At 43.1% G+C, this 22610-nt stretch overlaps 2 protein-coding genes across 4 annotated transcripts in view; one reads left to right on the top strand and one right to left on the bottom strand.

The window, feature by feature from the left end:
* The window catches only part of GAB1 (GRB2 associated binding protein 1), a 102261-nt gene extending 80404 nt beyond the window's left edge, over nucleotides 1-21857 (bottom strand). For 2 of the 3 annotated variants that reach the window (XM_064450249.1, XM_064450251.1), the window contains exon 1: nucleotides 21040-21857. In XM_064450249.1, the coding sequence (XP_064306319.1) occupies nucleotides 21040-21111 (72 nt within the window). In that variant the 5' untranslated portion in view covers nucleotides 21112-21857. The remainder of the gene's footprint in view (nucleotides 1-21039) is intronic. The other variant, XM_064450250.1, reaches the window with a different exon arrangement.
* LOC135313254 (basic salivary proline-rich protein 1-like) lies at nucleotides 21110-22087 on the top strand. The gene has a single exon (XM_064450823.1). It carries the CDS (start codon nucleotides 21110-21112, stop codon nucleotides 22085-22087), a length of 978 nt encoding a protein of 325 aa, XP_064306893.1.
* The last annotated feature ends 523 nt before the right edge of the window (nucleotides 22088-22610 follow it).

Genomic DNA, 22610 nt, shown 5'->3' with positions numbered 1-22610 from the left:
ATACTTTAAAAGTAGTGCTTTTTTTTCCCTACCTGAGCCAGTTTTCATAAGTGACTTTCCCAGTTTTCATAATTAAACCCATTAAATAAATAATTATACGGCTATGACGCATGTTGCTATGGCAAGGATTGCGATAGCAAAGATTCAAGCTTTTATGACTTCACTACAAGGTCACATAGAAGCTTGTGAACAAGAGAAATGTGTGGCAAAAAAAGGTTACTTCCATTAATATCAACTGCAAGGAAAGACACTAAGATGAAGCAAACATCCACACTTTGGAGAGTGGTCTGAAGCACGAGTGTTTCATTTTTTACTCCAGTCTCTGCAACATGTCACAGAAGGAAATGCGTCTGACTATCTCATCCTTCTGGTTTTGTCTGAAAGTTACATTAGCACAACCCTCAAACAGTGCAGGAGGCCCCAGGGCCACATACATTTATTTGCCCACTAACCCAGTTGAATGCTCTTTTGCCTTTCAAAGTATCCATAAAAAAATACTACAAGACTGTGATCTTTAAAGAGCATGCATTCCTTGCTGACTACCTTTAAAGTGGCCTGTGAGGAAGATAAACACCACAGCCTGCCTTCCCATAGGAACACAGGCATCTTCTGCGCCCTCCTTTCCCACCAGCAAAGCGACAGTCCAGCCCAGGTGGGAGAGACGCAACAAGGTGCATAAGCAAATTGGCAGTGCCAGCCCAAAGCAGGTGGGCAGGCACACCCAGGGGGTTCCGGACAGTCGGCTGCACTCAGTAGCTGTGCGGGTGTCTCCTTGGAAGGTGGTGTCCAGGGTAAGACAGGGGCCCATGGAAGCCTTAGCTGGGAAGGGTTGGAGGAGCAGGGATCAGCCTTCAGCCCTATGCTGGACAGGCTTTAAGGAGAAGAAAACCTGCCCTTAGATTACCAACCACATTTCCTCCCAAAATGGTTAGAATCCCATGACTGAAGGCCACGACTTATATTATGAGAAAGACTGGCATCAAGGTACCCAAAAGAAGCTGCCCCTTGGCCAGCAGCTATTCACAGCGCGGTGCTGCTGGTCTGGCGTCAGCCCTCTGGGTGACAAACGCTGCCGCGCCTCACATATGCACAAACGCCAGTTTCGAATGAAGAGCATAACTAGGCTAAAGCAAGGTGCCTCTAACCTGTTACTATTTTTACCAGTAAATCCTGCTCTAAAAATATTTGCGTGGGGGAGGAAGCAAAAAAGGAGGATTTAGTGGGGTGTCAACTAAAAACTTCTAATCAAATACATACATGTATTTAAAGGCAAATAAACCGCTTTGATGCTGCTCCATGGTGAAGTCTACAACTTAGCATAGAGGATGAGGCAAACAGACTTTCACATTAAGAGGTGGGAGATTCAAAATCAGAGATGAAGAAAGCACACACTTGTACTGAACTCTCAAAACAAGTTATTCCAGTTTAACATTTTTCTTCCTGAACTGACGTAGCATAAATAAGAACCAATGAACTAATGAAATGCAAAGCTTATCCTGAAGCATGAAAGTATTATAATTGTGCTGTGCTTTGCTAATTTTAGAAGACGAAGAAGAATGACTATACTATAATAAGTCAAATGTAAATATAGAAGGCCATCCAATCACCCATAGTACATTCAGCCCACATTATTCAATTCTTTTCTGCGTCTTCTCAATTTAAGGCAACAAGAGCAGCAAGGAATTCTTCTACAACCTCCAGTTTGCCAGATAAATTAATCCATTCTACTCCAGAGAAAAGTTTATGTCACAACCACCTTTACTTCAATGCTGAACTTCTGCCTGTAGCTTTCTCCACCCAAGACACACAGAAATGTGAGACAGTGCAACAAAGATGCATGAAGCCTAGCATCTTCACAGTGCTCCAAGCCCCTTGTTGGCTCCACCATCACCTCTGGATCCCAGTGGAAAGCCAGATTTTCACCACTGTGGTACCCACACACTGGGCTAACACTGGTATGGCCTGAAGACTGTGGTTTCTTACATGATGCTCAGAACAATTGGACTGAAAATGGATATAATACAAAAACAACCCAAACAAACCCCAGACTACTGGGAAGCTTCAAAGGAACATCTTCCCTTCTAGCCACTATTTCCAGATAAAAATCACTGTAGGTCATGGCCTCTCCTGTTATAAAAGCTAGTGTTTTGCACAAACCTTCTTCCAGTAACAGAGATTAAGAAGGTCAGATAACTACATGGAAAATTTGAGATACAAGCCACAAAGTAAACTATACATGAGTATGCTCACTATCTCTGCTTTAAGTTACCCCAAAAAAACTCTGGACGATCTAGCCTAAGCAAACCATGACATGCACGTTAGGAAGGCTATCAAAAGAGGAAAAAAAAATCAGGAAACCCCAAGATTATGAAGCTGCCTTTCCTTCCAACCTTTTGGGACAGTGGGGAGAGCAGAAGGGAAAAAATAATCTGGAAATGTTTTGTTTCAGTGGAGCTGTATTTTTAGTCCTATGAAGAAATTTTATTATTGTTTTCATGTTAAAATATCTAATTTTTTACTGTGACAGAAATAACAGTTAAATATTTCTACTTTATCAAAGCAGTTTTCTACAAAAGTCATTAAGTCAATGGGTTGTAATGAAAGGTTTCAATCCATCTAGATTACATTTCTGATACGGCTTTCTTGTTGGAAACTTCAATTGCTTGCTTGAGAAACTTCAGGTTCTTGGAGACACACAGATGTTACATACTGTTGTTTGAGGGGGACAACAAAAAGCAATTCTAAGCATAAAAAAACCCCAACTTTTTGCAACAGAACAGATTCTATAGCTGAAGCAGTTCTCAAACAAAACTGGCAAAACAATATATTAACTGCAAAACTTAGTTCAAAAAACAGACTTACTTCATGTTATTCTGTTTAACAGAATACGAATCAATTTATGGTAGCTCTGATTAACTGACTTACTTGTAAAATTCTTTACCAAGTTTTGCTTAGTATTAACTCGTTAAGCTTAGTCCAAGAGGAAAATTAAAATAAAGTAACTGGAACAATTTTTCTTAGCACTGGAATGTTACGCTGAATGACTATTACATTCTTTTCACACTAGATCTTCTCAGTGACCGAAGTTGTTCATAGTAGTTGTATTATATGAAATACCAAAAATACTCCTGTGATGAACTCAAAAAGCTCACCGAAAGACCAAGAAGGCAGTCAGCCTTGGGGGGAGGGGCGAGGAGGGGGGAAGGTGTTTAAAAAAAAACCAACATTGCTTGATACAAACTGTCCATCAGTACGAACATTTCCAGTTCATTTCAGAACAAGCCCAAAGACCATCTATAAGAAAATCTTCAACTTCCATTTACCTTCCTTAGGAACTCTGGTCCCTGCCCCCACCGCCTTTGATTTATTTTTTAAATATGTAAGGATGGTTACAATATTTTTTGAGTATGTCTGATTTCCCACAATCTGCAAAAAAGTGATATCACCACTATGAGGTGTGTCTCAAAAGCATACAGATTTCATATGCCATTAATGTGTCATACCACAGGGGCATATTTTGTTAATGCTATGTAAGATATTACAGCACATTCACTTAGCTCTGCAGACTTTAACCACACTCACCTAACAAGACAGGCAAGTTTGGCTTATACAATACGTAAACAAGCCTTAGAGCAAACATGCAGTAGAACAAGTTGAAACATTGGTTACATTAGTTAAACCTCATTACACCTGAGTAGCCTCTTCATTTCCAGTTATTCCCACTAAGAACACTTCAGGTTAGAGAGATCCGAAAATAACAAGTCATCACCTTCTTCACACAACCTCCCTCCCCGCTCCAAGAATATCTTGCACAGAGAGATGCAGCAGAAAAATTGCGAGTGCACAAACAGCTCTGGACCACTTCCAGGTTACTTTTGCATCCATATGCAGACAGCTCTATCTTCTTCCCCCAAGCATGGTCATTGCAAAACTCGAACATACAGGCTGATCAGTTTTAACTCCAGGATCAGCGGCCTCCAGTACCTTGAACTATGTCAGTACGTGCAGGACCCTGGTGAGGTGGCTCATGCAACTACTTCCTCTTGGACAGCAACAGGCTTGGATTACATTATGGCATTTGGGATACCGAGATTCCCTCCCATCCAGAATAATTCTCTTTTGTCACACATCATTTTTAAAGCATCTTTAAAGACCTGTGAAAACAGAAAGCAGTAGCCCCAGTGGTCATATCACCACTGTAAAGGTATCCCCCAGTTCCAAATCACTTCAGACTTGCCTGACGCAGGCTGGGAGTACCTGCCAGAGGCTCAGTCCAGGAACGGCAAGACTGATGCTGTATGAAGCACTCAAAGACTCCAAAGCTTTTTACGCCATTCAGATGAGGTAATGCATGTGGTGGATTCTGCTGGCTTCAGGTTTTTGAGTTTTGGGTTGGTTTTTTTAGTGTATTTATTTTATTATTAGAGCAGTGAGATCATCAAACTAAAGAAAATTTGGCTTTATAGTTAAAATTGCATTCTTTCAAGGGTCGGCTTTCATATTTGTGTTTGCTTTTGTATCTAGATGGAATTTGAATCATGTACGCTATTTGGGGCTTTACTGAAGGATGACCACAAAGAAACTTTACAGCTGACACAGAAGACAGCAGCTTATCTTGGCAGCGCTCCTAACAGAGCACAGATAGTTCCCATGCTTTCCAGTCTGTATTATGTCAATTGTTTCTATGCACAAATTCAAGCCATTTCAGCCTTAATGGATCTCCATATAGGAAAAGTCCTAGCTACAAAGGAATCCCTCACTCGACCTAGATTAGACTAAAAGAAGAGCAATTATGTTTAAAGCCAGCTACACACTTTCCAAGCAAAGAGAGAGATGGAACCATTTCTCACCGTGAACTCTCCTGAAAACATCATCCACAGTTCATTCCCTTGGTAATGTACAATCTCAGAAAGATGGAAGTAAAATGGGGAAAATAGTTACTTCCGTTATTTTGCTCTATAAGGCGTTCATGTCCATTTAGCATGTTTTGGGTGGGGAAATTATAAATGCCATTTTTAAACACGACAAATAACATGCAAAATATAATGTGCCCAGAGTAACAAGAATATTCAATGCTAACATTCTCCTTGTCCAAAACCAAACCTTACCCTTCTAGATATAGGAGCATTTCACAAAAATATGCAAGTGAATAGAACAACCTACAAAACCTTTGTACATGTAATAGGAGAAGTTAGCCTTAATTAAGACCTGAATGAAAAAAATTGTCAAGTATGTAAATCTCTGTAGAGATACAGTGCAGTTATGAAAGTCTTTGCATACAACCTTAGGTAGTTCGAATTTCATTAATTTATGAAGCAAATAGTTGTTGCTTTTAAAGCTATACAATCTGGTTAGCAAGCCTGACAAAAAAAAAAAAACAACACACACCATGACACCAGCTGTAAGTGGTTCTGTCAGGAAAAAGTCTACATGCCCACCCAACAGTGGACGTGGGGCCTGTCATCTACATGTTCCTGTAATAGGCAACCCTAGCAGTCAAGAGACTTAATCATTAGGGTATATTTTAAGGGAATAGAGAATGTGATCTGCAAAGGCAACTTCAAAGAAAACAGAAGATATACTTCATTTGACAGTGAAATATTAATGATAGCAGTATACAGAAGATAAGTCAGAGGAGAAGGGACAGCATTTAGGAGCAGAGAGACTGAAGCATATGCCATTGATGTAAAGCTTACATGAAATAAGCATGGGAACTCATCCATGGACAGGTCAGTGGCAAGAAAGAGCAAAGATTAAGAGATGCCAGCTAACACAGAAGTTGCAGATCCCCAAGGAGGAAAGTGAGACCAAAAGAAAAAGAAAACTGAAAGAAAAACAAACAAACAAACAAAAAATGAATAAAAGAGACTGATACCTTTTAATAGAGACATGAATCAAGTTACCAGAATAGCAGGGTACAGTGTCACAAGGTTAAATACAAGAGCTCAAGCAAGGAGTTATTGATTGTTTCTAAAGTGAATAAAGATGAAAGGGGGGGAAAAAATATAAAGAATGAATGAACTATTATTGACACAAGAATGTTCCTGGCAAAGGTTACCTGTAGGCCACTGCAGACAACAGTAAAAGTCATGAGAAAAGACTGAACCAGGCAGAAGCCAAGGCTTCCCAAACATGGAGATGTACTAGTAGATAGTTTTCTGGGAATGCTCTTGGCTCTGAATTTTGCTACCGCCTACCCCTCACAGATGACCTTCTGGGCATACTGCAAGGCTTATTTATTTACCCAGGTTTTTGCCTGAAGGATACAGGGATGGGTGTGAAGATTTTCCTACTAGAAAGGCAAAGAGATATCTTTTGTCAGCATGTCACTAATTTCTAAGCTGTTTAAATTGTTTTAATTACTATATACACAACAACAGGTTATGGTAGAAGCTGAAAATACACACCGTGCTGTAGTATATTTAGAATATATACTTATTTGGACATTGAGGTAAGTTTTATCACACTCAATGGAAGTTCAACATGTTCTTTCAAATAATTTCATTAACAACACTTGATTTTCAATCCAGAACTGTAACAAGATAATACATGACTAACAGAGCTAGGGTTCAAGCAATACGTCTTTGTTATCACGTACAATAATTACACGAAACAAAGTTTCGGAATTATGCTATTGAAACCTTAAAGATTGGTTGGGTTCTGCCTAATCTTCACAATACGCCCTTGGGCAAGCCTGGGAAATTATCCCTGCAAATCAAAAGCTACAATCCTGCAATCACATCTCCATCTGGGGACCTTTTCCCACCGATGAATAAGAAGTTGTTTGAATGCTACTGGGGAATAACTGCAGTTCAGAGGAACTACTACTTTCCTCCAACCCGTCTCTTTTTACCTACGCAGCCAGTAGTTTGGGGATGTTTTAAAAAAAAATAATTAATCAGTGTGGGACACTGCACTGCTTCATGAAAAGCCAAGATTAACACATTGAGTCAACAATTTCTATTTTGAAATAGTTTAATTCTCTAAGGAGATGACTGCTTTCCCCAAATGATGCAGACGTGTCTGCTGTTGTCTGGGCCAATGCAGAGGCTTGTTATTCACTAGTCGGTTGATTTCAAAATCAGACTACCCCTTCAGAAAGTTGCAGAGACAATGACGTCACATTTATGATAATTTATTGCACAATTACAGTAGCTACATCCCTGGATTTTATTTCATGGGAAAGCATGTTTCTACTATGGTCTTAACCATTTTCTTGGCTTATGCCTGCTTGCACAGTTACAAGTTTTGGTATAAAGCTGAGTGTGACTTCTTTCACGATACTGTAAATGTGTTCTATAGCAACTTAAGGCTGTGTAGTTCAATTGCCTAGAGAAACATTTGCACTTTGAGTTGAGACTTAGCAGAATTTCACAAGCAACTCACAGAAGCACTGCTTAACTATTTGCTAAAAAGTTCACACAACCCTCCACCAGATTTGACTTTAATACTGCTTGTCTTCTTAATGAAACAAAAAGCCCAACATCCTTTGAAGATGTAAGATTGTCAGCTCCTTAGATGAATGACAATAACGCGATCACTGAAATTCAGTGCAAGAGTATAATTTAATAACCTCAAGTTCAAATGAAAAGATTTACACACCAATGTGAAATTTATTGACTAGTACTGATAAAATAGTACGGTGGAACATTACAATGCAACTTAGAACAATGCAAATGATTGAAAAAATGGGTTTTGTTATACTTTGGTCAGTGTTATCTTTATTTTAACCAGAAATATTTTATATTACAAGCTTAAATTAAAAGGCAATAGCAGACAGGTCGTGTAATGCTATAATTACAGGACCCAACCCTTACATTTTTGCTTCTGATTCAGCAAAACTTTCACCATACAGTGTTCAAAGGACACAAAAGTATTTTCTACATTATTTAAAATGGCGTTTGACTATGTACTATTTAGTTTCAAGAATTCCAAAATGCATGTAACAAATGGATAAAATAAAAATATTTTCATATAGTTGTTTCCACATGCAGATCCCACATGGTGTAGTGTTCTTAAGAAATAGGTTGCCATCATTTTAGACTACAATAATAACAGGATACTGTCTTCTATCGCACTTCTTCTCAATTCCCTAACATTGTTCATTACCCAAATTGTATGCCCAAGAAAATTACCTTCGTACTCCAAATACCCAACCATAAGAATCAATAACTCCCCCCACTATTGCGGAAAAAGATGTAAATTCTTTCATTACACATACACATAGGCAAATAGTGTAAGTAGGCAATGACAACAGATAGGGTTCCGACCCATTCACAACTTGTAATCTGGACCTGGTACCTCATCTTATCTCAAGCTTATCTTTCTGAGGCACTCCATCCTTTCCTTCACTGCCTGGATGAGAACAAATGCCACAAGGGAAAGCCCCATGCCCCTGTGCATATGCAGCCTCAGCCAGGAGGGACTGGAACACGAGGCATTCCTATGGCATGTAACAGCAGGGTTCCTTTGCTTCAACTGTCTTCTCTGAAATTGGTATTACACTAAGCTAATAATAAAGCGAGTAATATTCTGTTGCTTTGTTTTATTAGCACAGCATGCCAAATTCTTTTTTTTTTTTTCCTTTGAATCATCTGCATGGAGAATATGCTGCCCATGCTATACGCAACACAGTGAAAAACCAAGGTAAGTACTAACTGTTGAAAAGAAGGCACTCGCTCCCTCTCTTTTAAAAGAAAGCACAATTAAGAAGTCAGTATAACATTCAGGATGTTCTTACCTCATCTAGTCTGTCCTAAATTGACTTATTCTCACCTTCTTCCCATCTTAGTAGGGGGAATCAGAGCGGGCAGTGATGGATGGGAAGCTACAAATGCAACATTGCCAGAACAAGGACTGGATCTTTCCTATGCTGTCTCCATTTACCAAGTTAAGTCCATTAAACAGCTCCACATGTAGTTGCAGCGTAGAAGCCGTAGTGTTCAGCACACTGTGAGGCTGGTCTATCATGATTCAAGATGAATTCAAGATGAATTTTCCCCATAAAGGACAGAAATCAGCAAAGAGAAAGAGTGCATTGGGAGAGGTGGGGAGTCCCCATGGGTGCTAGCTTCTATGGATCATTCTGGAGTCACAGTCAATTAAAAAATAAAAATAAAATGAAAGATTTTCAGAGCTTATTTCTAAGAGTAATAATAGGATAAGCGAGGATGACACACTTATATTTTGCAGCCTTTACAAATATGGCCTGAGAGGTCCAGCAGGCTGATGGAGGCAGACCACGTGTCCCAGAGTGCCCTGTGTTATCTTCTTGCCTTGAACTGGAAAAATCCAAAAAACGAGCAAAGCCCTACGGTTAGACCGAACAGCGCTTGCTGCAAGTGACTGGTTAAATGGCAGACATTGTGTATCTCAGCAGTGTATGTACATGGAAGGTAGGAGAGAGAAGTGGCAACACCGACAGCCAGAAGAGGAGGCAACCTAGTTGCTACTGTTATTAACTTCAGAAGCTCGTAACCCACTGTTTATACTCCGTTTTTATTATCTCCTACCATTCCCCTGCTCGTCCTGATCAGCTGAGGAGCTACATCAGTTCAGAAGATTGGAAAGACAAGGAAGTCAGCTGGCCACAGAAGCATGCAGTAAGCAGCTTATCCAACCCGTACACAAATGAATTAGCTTCCCAAGCACACTGCCAGAGGGACATCCCCCCTCCCCGCCCTGCACCTTCATAAATGCAATTTCAACGTTTGGAAAGGTGCCGGGAGTAAAATGTTTGTTTACTGCAGGCAGGAAGAGCTACCTATGATTCAGACATTAGGAAGTGACAGGAAGGACTAAATTATGCAATTTAAAAGTAGGAAAATAAACACAAAATAGTTGCAATGAGAGGAAGGAGGAGGAGGAAAGGACACGAGAGACAGAAGTTTTGGATCTTCTCTCTCACTTGTGCAGGGCTGAAGTGATTGTCACAGCAGGAGGCCCCCCGTAGGATTTCTTCACCTTTTAACCCTCATCTTAGAGCCCCTGGCCAGGGACTTTCCTCCTTAGCACTGAGTAAGAAACATCTGTCCAGCGCAGTCTCCCAGTTGGAAAGTACAGATCACAGTCTCCCTCATTCCCTATTTTGTTTAAGCAGACAGAGATTCCAGAAAGGAGCACTCCATCTGCCCTCTCTTTAAAGAACAGCTACCAGAAGCAAAGGATCCAAAGGCAGACAGAAAGCCAGCTCATTTTCCAGCCAGCTAAGGGAGGTAGGAGCATACTTCAGCTCTGTCAGACGCTAGTTGCAGAGGTAGATAGGAAAACCTCTTTCCACAAGCAGAAAGCAGAAGCACCCCCAATGGGAATAGCGCTGCCTTCCCAGCAGTTGTTGGAAGCAGTCGAGCATCTCGGCAGCGTTGCTTACGACTTTGCACCTCCCCTCCACAGTTTGTTAGATGGATTCTCAGCAGTACATATATAGCAAAAAAGTTTTAAGTTTGTTAAATTGCAGTAATAGTCTGTGTAATTAATGTGCCCATTCCAAGGCTAAAACGGCAAGCAGGAAGGTTTGAGTCGCGGTCATTTATGGCTGCAAAGCAAGAAAATGGCACCAAAGAACACCATCAGATTTATGTAATGTCAATGGTGCCTCCCTTATATAATCAGTAAAGACCTTCCTGCCACTCTCTTTATAAATCGGATAATAAATTTGTGGTGTTGTTTTTTTTTTCCTGGAGCTGCAGAGATTCACAGATAAACAGAGGTGTCAAGGAAAAATGCCAAGGAGTGTGAATTAACTTAGCACTGAAATACACACTATAGCAGAAAACTATGTAGTTACTTGGCCTGGGACAAAATTACCCTGGGATGAAACCAGGGTTAAGTTTCCCAGTTTACACTAATGAGTCATTTGAACGCTACTCTTTCACTTTGTCTTTGACCCCCACTCCATTTCTCCCTTCCCCTCCCCAAAACTCCAGAAAGCAAAAAAACAGGTTTTATCTCAGTAATGACTGACTCCTGAGTGCACATAAGTGTGTTCTGTCTGCCAATAGACCTTTAGTAGTGAAGAGTAACTTACGTTATTTTTCAGAGCGCTGACAAGCTTATGCAATTTAACTCTGTTTGAGCACACGGGCAACTGTATTAGGTCATAAGAGTGTGACACGACCTCAGCTTTGAGCTTTAAGGGCATTATTTCACACTGAGTAACAAGTCATTAGACTGCAAAACTTACCCACGTAGCATGATGCAAAGAATTTCTGCAATAATTGTGTAGCAACAGTAATGGAAATGCATTAGAACATGCAAGATTCAGGAAGATACAGTTATTGTAATACCTTATACCTAATCTTGCACTTCTTAAAGTTATCTCCCTTACCAACAGGAAAGGATTTTGTAAACAAAGTTTACCTAATGCCACCGTGAGAGCATCACACAGTATAACATGTAATTGAAAGAAAGAAGCATTTATTTAATAGAGAGCACCACAAGAAATTATGGAATTCTATAACAAGTGATATATTCAAAAGGGAGAAGTTTTTGTCAGTTTGTGGCTTAAATCTCAAATTAAGTTAATATAGATCCCTACTTCCTAAAAAAGCGGAACTGCCAGATGGGACCACACCTATAGCCTACCTCTGACACTTCCAGCACATCAGCAGAACTAGGGAAAGACTGGATCACATAGGTGAACCAAAGAAACTGGCTACAACGTGACATTTTAGAAGCCTCCTCTTGTCACACCCCAGACCTCCAAGTGCTCATGCTTACAGCTGGGGGATTCTCTCCAAGCCTCCTGGAATCTCCTGCATTCTCGACACGGATACCACATGGCAGAGCACTCCACTGCCTCATCTGTCCTGGGAAATGCCAGCCTCTTCTGTTTCCAACTGCACTCCACACCCTCCCTTCCCCCCCTGCCTCCCCCCCTTTTTGTTTTAATTAAACTATGCAAGGACAGATTGCTAATTCACCTCAAGTCCATGCATTACTTGGACATCCTCTCTCTTAGTTGTTTCTTGATAAAAAGAACACAGTCCTAATCCTTACAATAACCACTAGGAGCATCAGATGAATTATCCCCACCACCTCTTTCCTAAAATACTCCTTACTCAGCAAGCTCAGTGTTTGCTGAGAAGGGGAAAACTTCCTGGCAGTATTTCACCATATTTTTAAGGATCACAGATATTTATATGCTGTTTTTTAAAAATAATAACTGTTTGCTAGATTCTGTATTTGGACTTTGGAGTTCATCAAGATTAACAATTGCTCACATGCTCTTCACAGATTGGTTTCAAAACCTTCCTAATTAGCAGTCCTCCCCTGCACCACCCCAAAAACCAGGCACAGCTTTCTCTAATACATCTGATCCCGCTGAAGAATCTACATAGAAACACAAATGTCAGAGACCTGTAAAAGAAACGTGCATTAAGTGTGAATGGGAACATTTCTCTAGCACATTACATGACTCGGTGCAGTTATTCTTCATACAAAGGGAAAATGACAAACTGACATGCTATTTTCAGAACTGCTTCTTTTTCTACAAACAGGTATCATTCCATTTTGAAACTTAAAAGCCATTTTTCATCTGATATAATTTGTGTATTTACCCTTTTAATAACTCTCCCAAATGGACTGTAATTCTTGAGTGTTGACTGCATCAAAGGTCTGTTTGAAGGCAGGGGTATTAACTGTGTTTGAATAGCTTCCTGTATTCTTATTCCATACCCCAAATCCAATCCTGTGAACTCCTACTGTCAGCAATAAACACCTACAGAAGGTTTATTTTGTTTTTAAATCCCAAGCCCCAGACAACATAGAAAAATAAACTAAAGTCTCTCCATTTTTGTGTTATTTTTCTTTTTTTTTCCCTTTTATTTTGAGGCAGAAATACTGAAGAGCCTGGTGGTAGCTGTAACCCCAGAGAGAGGAACGTGCTGGCCTGCACCACTGAAACCCATCACATTCCTCCTGGGGTGGAGACCGGCTTACCCTGGAGGAAGGCAGGCAGCAGATCTGCCATCACCCTGCCCCAAGGCTGGCTGTGCTGGAAAGTGGGCGGGGAGGCAGATTTAGTTTGTGACAGCCACTATCTCCACTGCCACGAAGGGTTTATCTGGCCTTGTTTTCACTTATAAAGCAGCAGGACAACCCACATGTGACCAGCTAGCCGGCTGGAAAACAGGCAAAGAGACAAGATGGCTTTTCTTCTGCTAGGCAAGGTCATCCCAATACGCTGTCGCCGCCACCAGGTACAGCCACAGGCCTTGTCTGCCCACAGCCCCACATCCAGATTCCCCATCCGAGCTAGCCAGCGCGTGGCAGAAGACAAAAATTGCCTCCTTTTTAAAAGCAGAGAAGGCAAAGCTTTCTTCTGGCTTCCTAGAAATTCTCAGCAAAAAGAACGAGCACAGCTCCTGAAAAAGCATATTTTTTTAAATATCGCCCTGCAAATAAATTGTTGTACAAAATAAGAACAAGCAAAACCTTCATCTGACTCATTTCTTTATGTGAAGCCTAAACTCAGTTGTCCAGAAGTGACAAGCTGGTATACTAACCCAGCAGAGTCTCCTAGAAGAAGTATCACCTCTTTTTCATGGTATGTTTTTACACAGAATTATTTGTATTATTGTGTACAGATATTATGTATAATAATACACCAGCCATACGGACATAACTGCTTGACTTTTTTTAATTACATGTTGTTATACCACCAGTTCCAAGAGAGACAACTATTTTGCTGTCATTTACCCCAAATAACTGCCATTTATCTGAAAAAAAAAAAAGTGTCACCGTAACCTCAGGGAGTTTAATCCTCAAGTTGTAATTTCGGTGCATAAAATGGAATTAAATAGAATCCTTCTTCTTAGTTATGAAAAAAATAATATGGTTAGAGAGTTCAACTGTTAATTCTGGCTCTTCAATCTCATGGAAAGCTACCTTATAAACATTTCTCTACTGGATACCGCTGAGGGGTCAGTCAGATACTACGTAATGTAAGATTTCTTTTTGCAACTAAAAGCCATGTGGTATATTCCAAAAAGCCTCAAAAGTTAATTACAAGAAACAAAACTTCTGTCAACAGCTGGAAGCAAGATGAAACCCAAGCACAAAAAACAGACTACATAACCTTTTATTGGAAGCCTTTAAAAAAAACCCAAACACAACTCAAAAATACAACTAGCATATTTCACTGAGCAATATTTACAAAGCTAACACTATTTGTACAACTATTAATACTTTTTCTAAAATAAACAAGACAGAAAATTCATAAAAAGAGGAACTGCAATAGCCTAATCAAGAATTGATAAAGGGGGGACTGAGAAGGAACATTATTTTTGGTCTGGAGATGGCACAATCTTCCCTCCCCGCCCCGGGGGGCGGGGGGAAAAAAAGTAGTACTGCCTTAGAAATATTTGTTTGTATGTAAGAGGAGCTGAATTCACATTACAGTCCCTAAAACAGCAGCAAATTACATTGGACTGACAATATTCACCTGTACACAACACACACCTGCCTTGACAAGATTATCCCTTTCTGTCTGATCTTTCTGCCTGCCTTGCTCAAGCAATTTGCATGACATAAGGTCTGTCCCTCCTAACGAAATACTGCAATTAAATTGCAACAGTTGAGGTTGCTTCTATTGGCAATAAAATGATTAGTCATTGAAGAAACGAAAAATTTAAGGTCATTTGGAAAAAGCCCCAAGAATTCTGTCACTGCAACACTACAAAAGAAGTTGTGATAAAAAAAATAAGGAGGTATACCTTTGCTTTATGTTTATTTGCTCTACATTGAAACAAAACTTGCACCTCATCCGTTGCACTCCGTCTTGATTTAAGAAAATATTTCACCCAGTATAGTTGGTGACATCTATTTTTAGACTAAAAAATGCGATAGCAAGACTAAAGAATTATGAGATACCCAAGCCAGAGACATCTACAAGACATAAAACCACTCTCTCCCTTAAAATTAATATATTTTGATTCACTGATGTCCCTTTTACTTATCGCCAAGAGTTTTGTCAAATCTGTGAGCCAAATTTAATGGGAAATAAATGTGTTCTAAATATCCATAAGAGATTACATTTTATTCTAATCATCTGATCCAAAAGTCATGTCAAAAAAAGACAAAACAAAAAAATCCCATGCCTCAGAAGTGTCCAAACCACCATTCCAAGATCTTTTAAATTTAAGGAGAGAGAAAAGGACACTGGAAACAGCTTTGTCTGTCACTTTCCTCTTTCTGAATAAGAGACTGTCGAGTACATACAAAGATGAATGAAAATGGAAGGATCATCTTTCATCTGAAAGAGTGACCTGGTAAACTAAAGCCCTCTAGAATTGACGCTCATTCTGACAGTCAAGGCCGGTACTCTTGGTTTTTTTTTTTAAAAAAAAAAACCAAACTAAACTAAACTGTCCAATAAAAACATTCTTTTCTCAATATAACCAATTCACATTTATTTCACACAGCTGCTTTGGGCTTACAATTGACTAAGAGGCATGCAAAACAAGGTCATCTGCGTATAATTGGAAGTTAAGTTCATGGCATCTCACTATTTTCTCTGGTTAGTACATATGTTGCTTATACTGAATGATCAGTACTGCAGGACTTTGTGCATACACAGAGGAGCAGCTACTATGCAGCATCAAGAAAGTGGGAGACATTAATTTGTTTTTCCAATTCCCTCCCCACTCCCTGTTTGTTCTTTGTTGAATTGTAATCCCCCGTGATTAGCTGCTCTAAATCATATTAACACACCTACCAAAAAAAAGAAGCACAGTGAAAGGGTACCCATAAGTTACTACACATCCCACTGAGAATGATCTTCAACAAAAAGTCAGAATTTGACTATTTCTTCACCTCTCAGCTATTATGGTCCCAAATTAAGGGTTACTATTTAATAGCTGTTAAGAAAAAAAAATGTTCACATCAGGAAATACCTTTAGAATATCTGGCTTGTTTCATATGTCATATGTTCATGTGCACTTCAAGAGGAACGGAACAATTTCTGCTACTTGAGTCTCCAACTTTCCTATCTACACCCAGAAAAGAAGCATTCATGCAGTTCAGGTACTGTCTGACCCTCCAACCTCAAAAACATTTAAATTAACAGTGCGCATCGGTGTGGTACACTACATGAAAATTAGAATGACTAGCAAAGAGACTTACCTTACTCAGTACAGGTATATTAGACTTCTTAATCTGTTTTATATACTGTTACCTGCTCCTACCCTCTGTAACCATCCACTGGTAATTAATTCAGAGCATACACCATAGGTCAAGCAGTGACAGTGCTGAAGCTTTGGCAGCAAAGTCAACACCAGCTGCTAATGTCCTGTCAAAGATGATAAATACTTGGACGATGAGTTCCATGCTCCTCAAGTGAGACTTACACCCAACCAGCAAGCTTAGGAGGTAGGTATGCCCTCAAAGTCATACCCAAGATAATTTCTGTACCTTCGGTCAGCACAAAAACAATGCAGCTTTCTTCTATAATCAACAAAAGCAATATATTTAGTCATGCTTTCAAACTGATGGTTTAGGGTTTACTAAGCCATGTTTAAAAATACCAAAAGTCAAAATACTGGTTCCTGCACAGTGAGTAGCTGAAGGGAAGGGACAGACTTCCTTCCAGAAGGGGAGGCTTCTGCATGAACACTGATTCCCACAAGGTCTTCAGCAACTCCTGGAGAAGCACAAGCACAGTCAAGTCCAGAATATTAAGATGTTCCTTGATTACATTCATCTGTCTTGAGTTAACTTGACCCAGCTCTACAGGGACAGCACTGAACGATGTCAAACAAGCTCATCTTGGTTTTTTTTCTGTAAACCAACTGGCTGTTATGTTTGCACACTACGCTCATTCATGCAAGATCACAAAAAACCCTCCTTAACTCAAACAGGTGCCTTCCAATATAAAAAAAAAAAGGGGGGGCTTTTGTCAGGCACTGCAGCTTTTACCAGATTAAAGCTATTCTGCTGAAAAAAAATATTTCTTAACACCATTACATATCTCAGCACGTTTAAGTATTACTCAAGACAGAAGAGGCACCTATGTGATTAGTGCCAAAGAGCAACTGCCAAACAAAACCACAGTAAAATACTCCACTTCTTGTAAATATGTCGCTTTAGCTTATAGTTCAAACATCAATAACTAGCTTAACAGTCTGGCACTACTTTAGTCACCATCTACAGCTCAGAATATTAGAATAAGTAAGAGGATGCTCTATGTAGCCTTGTCTGAATTATATCAGTGCCCCTTATGTCCTGCAGAGATCAAGCCTATTCCTCATTTTTAAACTCCTTGTTTTGAAATAATCAAATGCACAATTAATAGGAATAGTCAAATAACCAAAGGATTTTTAGTAATAATTACATCAAAATGAAGGTTTCCTAATTTACTTTCAAAGTCATCTTATAATCTCTCATAACTGCAGGGAAGCCTATCAGATATAGAAAAATCGGAACCAACTTACCCAAAAAAGTGTTTTCTCCTTTCCCAATATAGTTTATGCAAGATGTTTTTGATTAAGGTTTACCTTTATGAAATAAAGTGTATTTCACTCTAAGTGGGACATGTTAGAATACTGAGAATTATTATATTGCATCAGTAGACTTTCTACAAACCAGTTCCATAAACCAACTGTCAACGTTAAAATCCTGATTTTAAGTACATCCAGTTGTCATACTGAGCCTTAGCCACCACCCAGATGAAAGCGTAGCAGCTCTAGGAGAGAATTTAGAAGACTTATTCCCATTTCCTCAAGCTTTCCTCCCTTGCTTTACCAAGGACAGCTGTGTTTAAATATCTAGTGGTTTCTTCGCATAATGGCAGTAAAAAAATCCTCTATGCTGCTACCACAAAGAATCAGCTATTTTAACTGGCACGTGCACAGCAGAACTGCAACGTAGCAGAAAACCACGAAGCCAAGGTTTATTATCACTTTTTAGAAGACAGATGGAGAGAAAGGGGCTTTCCAATTACATCTGTAAAAATAAGGGGACCAGAGCAGAAAAAGTACAGTAGGTTAAGGTGAGGGTGCAAATGTTTGCAAAGTTGAAAGCAACATAATAAGTGAGGAAAGAAAATAATACAGAGGGTAGTGGAAGCCATGAAATTTCGCAGTCCTGTATCCCTATGCAAGTTCTTTCATGTACTTGTGCAGCCGCTGCATAGGCTGTAGAGACCTGTGTGGGATTTAGCCCCAGCTCCCTTCCCCTTTTTCTCTGCTAAATCCACATCCTGGTCTCAGACCCCCAGCCGACACAAAAGTTAACTTATATCTTCCCCAGATATCTGCTCCTGGTAATGACTGGTCTATTTCAGCAAACAAACTGTTCTGAAGACCAGCTCCAGGCAACCAACACCGGGTGCCAGTGGTTATCAGAAAGTTACTTCCGTACTAAAAATGCATGAACAAGACATGAAAATAGGACTCCTTTTAAGGGGGTAAAAGACATCCATGGCATTAAGGCATATATTGAAGGAAATCTGCTTTTTCCACCTGCAGGACAGGATTTTTTTCTTTTTTTAGCCTCAAAACCATTGTAAGCTAACTTTAATACCGTGTCCAACTGTTTCAAACTAAAAATTGAAGTCCCTGTGAAACATATGTCTATGTACTTGCTTCAAAGTGCTCCTTTTCACCCTTCCTAAGAACTGAAACCATATTTAACTGCAATTTCAGACTTTTTATCTCCCTCCCCAGATGGTAACCTGGATTTGCCCCAACACTTGCATGCAGAAACTAATAGAGCGTGAAGTTACAATTTTCCATATATATATGTGAAAAGTATGCGCTGCAGAAAAGCAGTTCCCTATTGAAATCACTTTCCCATCTTTTCGTCTGGTGCAGCCTCTTGAAATATCACCAGAATAAAATACAGCTTTAAAAAAAAAAACACACCCCACAGCTCTTCTGTGCATTTGCCCAAGCTAGAATTACAGAGAGCGTAAGCCAACACTTCAATCAGCACTCTCAGTTAAAGTTCATCGTCTTAAGTACATCAACTTTTTGTTTGCTTGAAGATGGCGATCGTGATGTCAAGGTCACTTTTAGGTCTTTGAAGTGAGCGTGAACCCTTAGCCTACAACAGATCAGCCTCCTGACAAGCAGGAGGCATTTTACTTTAAGTCTTCCTTTAAATGGTATCTTTCTTTTACACAAGCAGAAAACAGTCTAAAACAATGTGTAAGATTTAAACTTACAACCTTATGGCCTGCAGTGCACGCAGATGCTAAACCGAGTCATGCTCATATAAGCTTGCCGTACTCTCTCTCCAATACTCTGCTTTCCCAAAAAGCAGATCCCCCTTTCATGTAAAGTATAAGGAATTACTTCTTTAGGACAGGGAACGACTTGACCGATGCTGTAGGCAGGGTTTTCCCCTCAAAGGTCCAGTATGGAAGTGGAGCTATAAATACAACCAAAGGACAGTTACGTGGAAAAAAGCTAGCATATTATTTAGGGACTGATTTATGGTATCGACTTAAGAGGGAAAACTCTTGCTTACAACTCTGGCCATTAACAGACAGCATAACTGTACATGATTTAGTGTCTGAGTGGGAAATTTATTCAAGCTTTAAAAACATTAATATTGCTCTTAATTCTTACACACTGGGAAAGCAGCATCCTGTAAATATATGCACACACATGGAGGATCGGCCAAAAATACAGCCTATGTCCAATTCTGCAGGGAAGCACAGCCCTGCTGTGACCCATCAGGATGTTCTCTTTGCAAGTCTGATCCTGCGTCTTTCACATGAACAGGATTTTTGCCACTGGGAACCAGAGAATGGGCTATCCCAAATATTATTTTTTAATTTAAAGAGTCTCACTTCACCAACTTCCTGGCATTTAAAAAAACTGTCCATAACAGCAAGAGTTCTTCAAGAAGCTGTTGTTAATCGCTAACAGATGAAAACAACACAGTCACGTTAAGACCCACATTCATAGATTCTTAAATGAATCTGAGGGTTTAGCTGCTTCAAAAACAAAACAAAGCCACTGATAACTACAGAGGCTGTTTCTATTTAAACGCCACCAAACTGGCCAAATGAAGATTTAAAAAGGGAAAAGAAAAAAAAAAAAAACCAAAAACAAAACAGGAGGCCCAACACTTTGTACCAATTACACAGATGCCGTGAAGCGACCCGGGTGCCAGCGGGAAAGGGCTCGGCAGAGATGACTCCTGGCATCACCCATTCTTCCTACGTGACTTGACAGCGTCCCCGCCAGCACCGCGGAGCCCCGGCGCACAGCACCACCGCCGCTGCCCTGTCACGAAATCTGCCCTCTCAGCAAACGCGCTCCATTTTCCTGCGAACTCAATGTCAGCTCCGCTGCAGCCTCCGCTAACGTGTCTACTTCTGAGCAACAGCAGGCTGAACTTCAAGAAAGAAAACAGCACTTTTCTTGCACCTCCCTCCCTCACATCAGCCCCCCCGATGCGGAGGGCTCTGGTCCCAAGGGCAAAGGCCCCCCCGGCCCCAGCGGGGAAGGCTCCCGGGGCATCCCCGGCTCCCGCCGCCTCCGGGCCAGCGGCTCCGGCTGCCCTCCCGCCCGGAGTGGCTTTCGGCCCGCCGCGCCGGGTTACGGGGCGCCCCCCGCCCTCCCCTTCGATCACGCACCACCACCGGGACGGCAAGTGTTTACGTTTAAAACTACATATATATACACATATATATACACCGAGCCCGGATCCAAAGGGAAGAGGGAAAAACTCCGCCCCCCTCCCTCCTCTCCCGACTCGCTCGGAAAGGCGATAAAAGCAGGGTAGAAAGATCTGACCGCTCGGCGCCCCTTTTTTAAGAGGGGAGGGGGGAGGGAACAATAACAAAAAAAAGAAGGGGGGGAAGGAAAATCGTGGGTGGGGAAGCCCCGCGGGACGCAGCGGGCAGCCGTCCCGGCCGAAACGGAGCGGGGAGGCGGCCGGGAGGGCGGCTCGTCCGCGGCGCCGCCGGGCCCGGCCGGGAGGGACCGCGCGGGGAGGCCGGGCCGGGCCGGGCGGGAGCGGGAGGCGAGCGGGGAGCCGCGCCGGGGAAGGGAAGGGGAGCACGGACCGCGAGTGGGAACGAGCACTCACGTAGCGTTTCAACTTCTTCTCCGGTGGGGACTTTCGGAGCCAGCCCGAGCAGACCACCTCCCCGCCGCTCATGGCTGGGCCGCCTGCCCGCCGGGGCAGCCCTTCTCCTCCTCCTCCTCCTCCGGCAGCAGCGGCAGCGCCCGGGCCGGGCCGGACCGAGGGAGCCCCGAGACGCGGCGGCAGCACCGCGCCCGCTCCGGCCTCCCGGGGCTGCGGGGCGAGGGAAGGGGAGGGACGGGGGAGCGGTGTGTGTGTGTCTGTCTCTCACGCACAACAACCAGCCGGAGTAGAGCGGCGAGCGGGACTGAGGCGGGAGGTTCCCCCCTTCCTCCTCCTCCTCCTCGCCGCCGCCGAGTCACACGAACATCGGGAGAGACGACAGGGGCGGCCGCCGCCCCGCCGCAACTTCGGCTCCGGCGTCCCAGGGCAGGATCCAGCCACCGCCCCGCGCCCCTGGCACCGCCCCCCGCGCCGCCGGGACCCTCCCGCCGGGGAAGGGCCGCGGGGGGCTTCCCTCCCTCCTTCCCCTCCCCGCTCCTCTCCTCCCCTCGCCCCGCCGCCGGGCCGAGCTCAGCGCCGGCCGCCGCGGCTGCCCGGGATCGCTCCTTCCCCTTCCTCCTCCCCCCGCGCCGGGAGGAGGGGATCGGCCAGCGCTCCTGCCTCCCTCCCCTCAACCTCCGGGGGGAGCCGCAGCCGGGTCTCGCCCCGGGGCTGGGGCCGGCTCCTCGCCCTCCCGCCGAGCGTGGGAGGGGTTTGCCCTGCTATTCACCGCGTCGTGCGTGTGTGTGTGCGTGTCCCGCCGCCCCCAGCCCACTTTTCTCCACAGCACCAACCGCCACCGGCCGGCGGCACCTCCCGCCCCGCCCGCCCTCCGCACCGCCCCGAGCGGGGGAGCCACGGCGCGGCCGCTCCCCGCCGCCACCCCCCTCACGAAACTCCGCCGGAGCCCTGTTCAAACAACAGGGAGAGGGAAGGGGACGGCGCTTCCCAGAGGGATCCTGGGAGCTGTAGTCGGCGGGCGGCGGGGACTGCGGCGGCGCGGCCGTGAGGGGGGCGCGGGCCGCGGCAGGGCGGGGCGGGCCCGCCGTGCGCCGGCGGAAGGGAGCGGGGTACGCGGGGGTGCCTCGAACTGGCCCGGCCCGGCCCGGCCCGACTCGGCGGGAGTCCGTTTGTTTTCGGTTCCGAAGGACGGGGCTGCGAATGGGTGGCTATTTGAATAATAACTATTAAAATCGCGGTTGAAATGGTGATTCTTTGAAACCCACCGCATTAGAGATGGGGAACACACCCCCCCACACACCACCACCACCAAAAGAACAACCCCAAAAGCCCTATAAAACTGCATTAGAAACAACTCGCCTAAAAGTAAACTCCTTAAGTCTGAGGCTGCCTTAGCAATCAAAAGAAAGGCGAAGACGCCGGTGGGTTGGCGCGGAGGGCGGCGCGCCAGGTGCGGCCGGTCCCCGGGCCGGGGGGACGGCGCCTCCGCGGCCAGAAGCGGCGATGAGGGGCCGGGCTGGACTCACGGGGGTGGGAGCGTCGGGAGGATTTGAAATCTCCCCTGGAAGAGC

Source organism: Phalacrocorax carbo, chromosome 4 (assembly GCF_963921805.1).
Source record: "Phalacrocorax carbo chromosome 4, bPhaCar2.1, whole genome shotgun sequence".
Lineage (NCBI taxonomy): Eukaryota > Metazoa > Chordata > Aves > Suliformes > Phalacrocoracidae > Phalacrocorax > Phalacrocorax carbo.
Note: the sequence above shows the minus strand (reverse complement) of the source record. Positions and strands in the feature narration are given on the sequence as shown.

Excerpts from the sequence above, each read along its gene's own strand:
- LOC135313254 (XM_064450823.1), top strand. The coding sequence starts at position 21,110 with ATGGCTGGGCCGCCTGCCCGCCGGGGCAGCCCTTCTCCTCCTCCTCCT.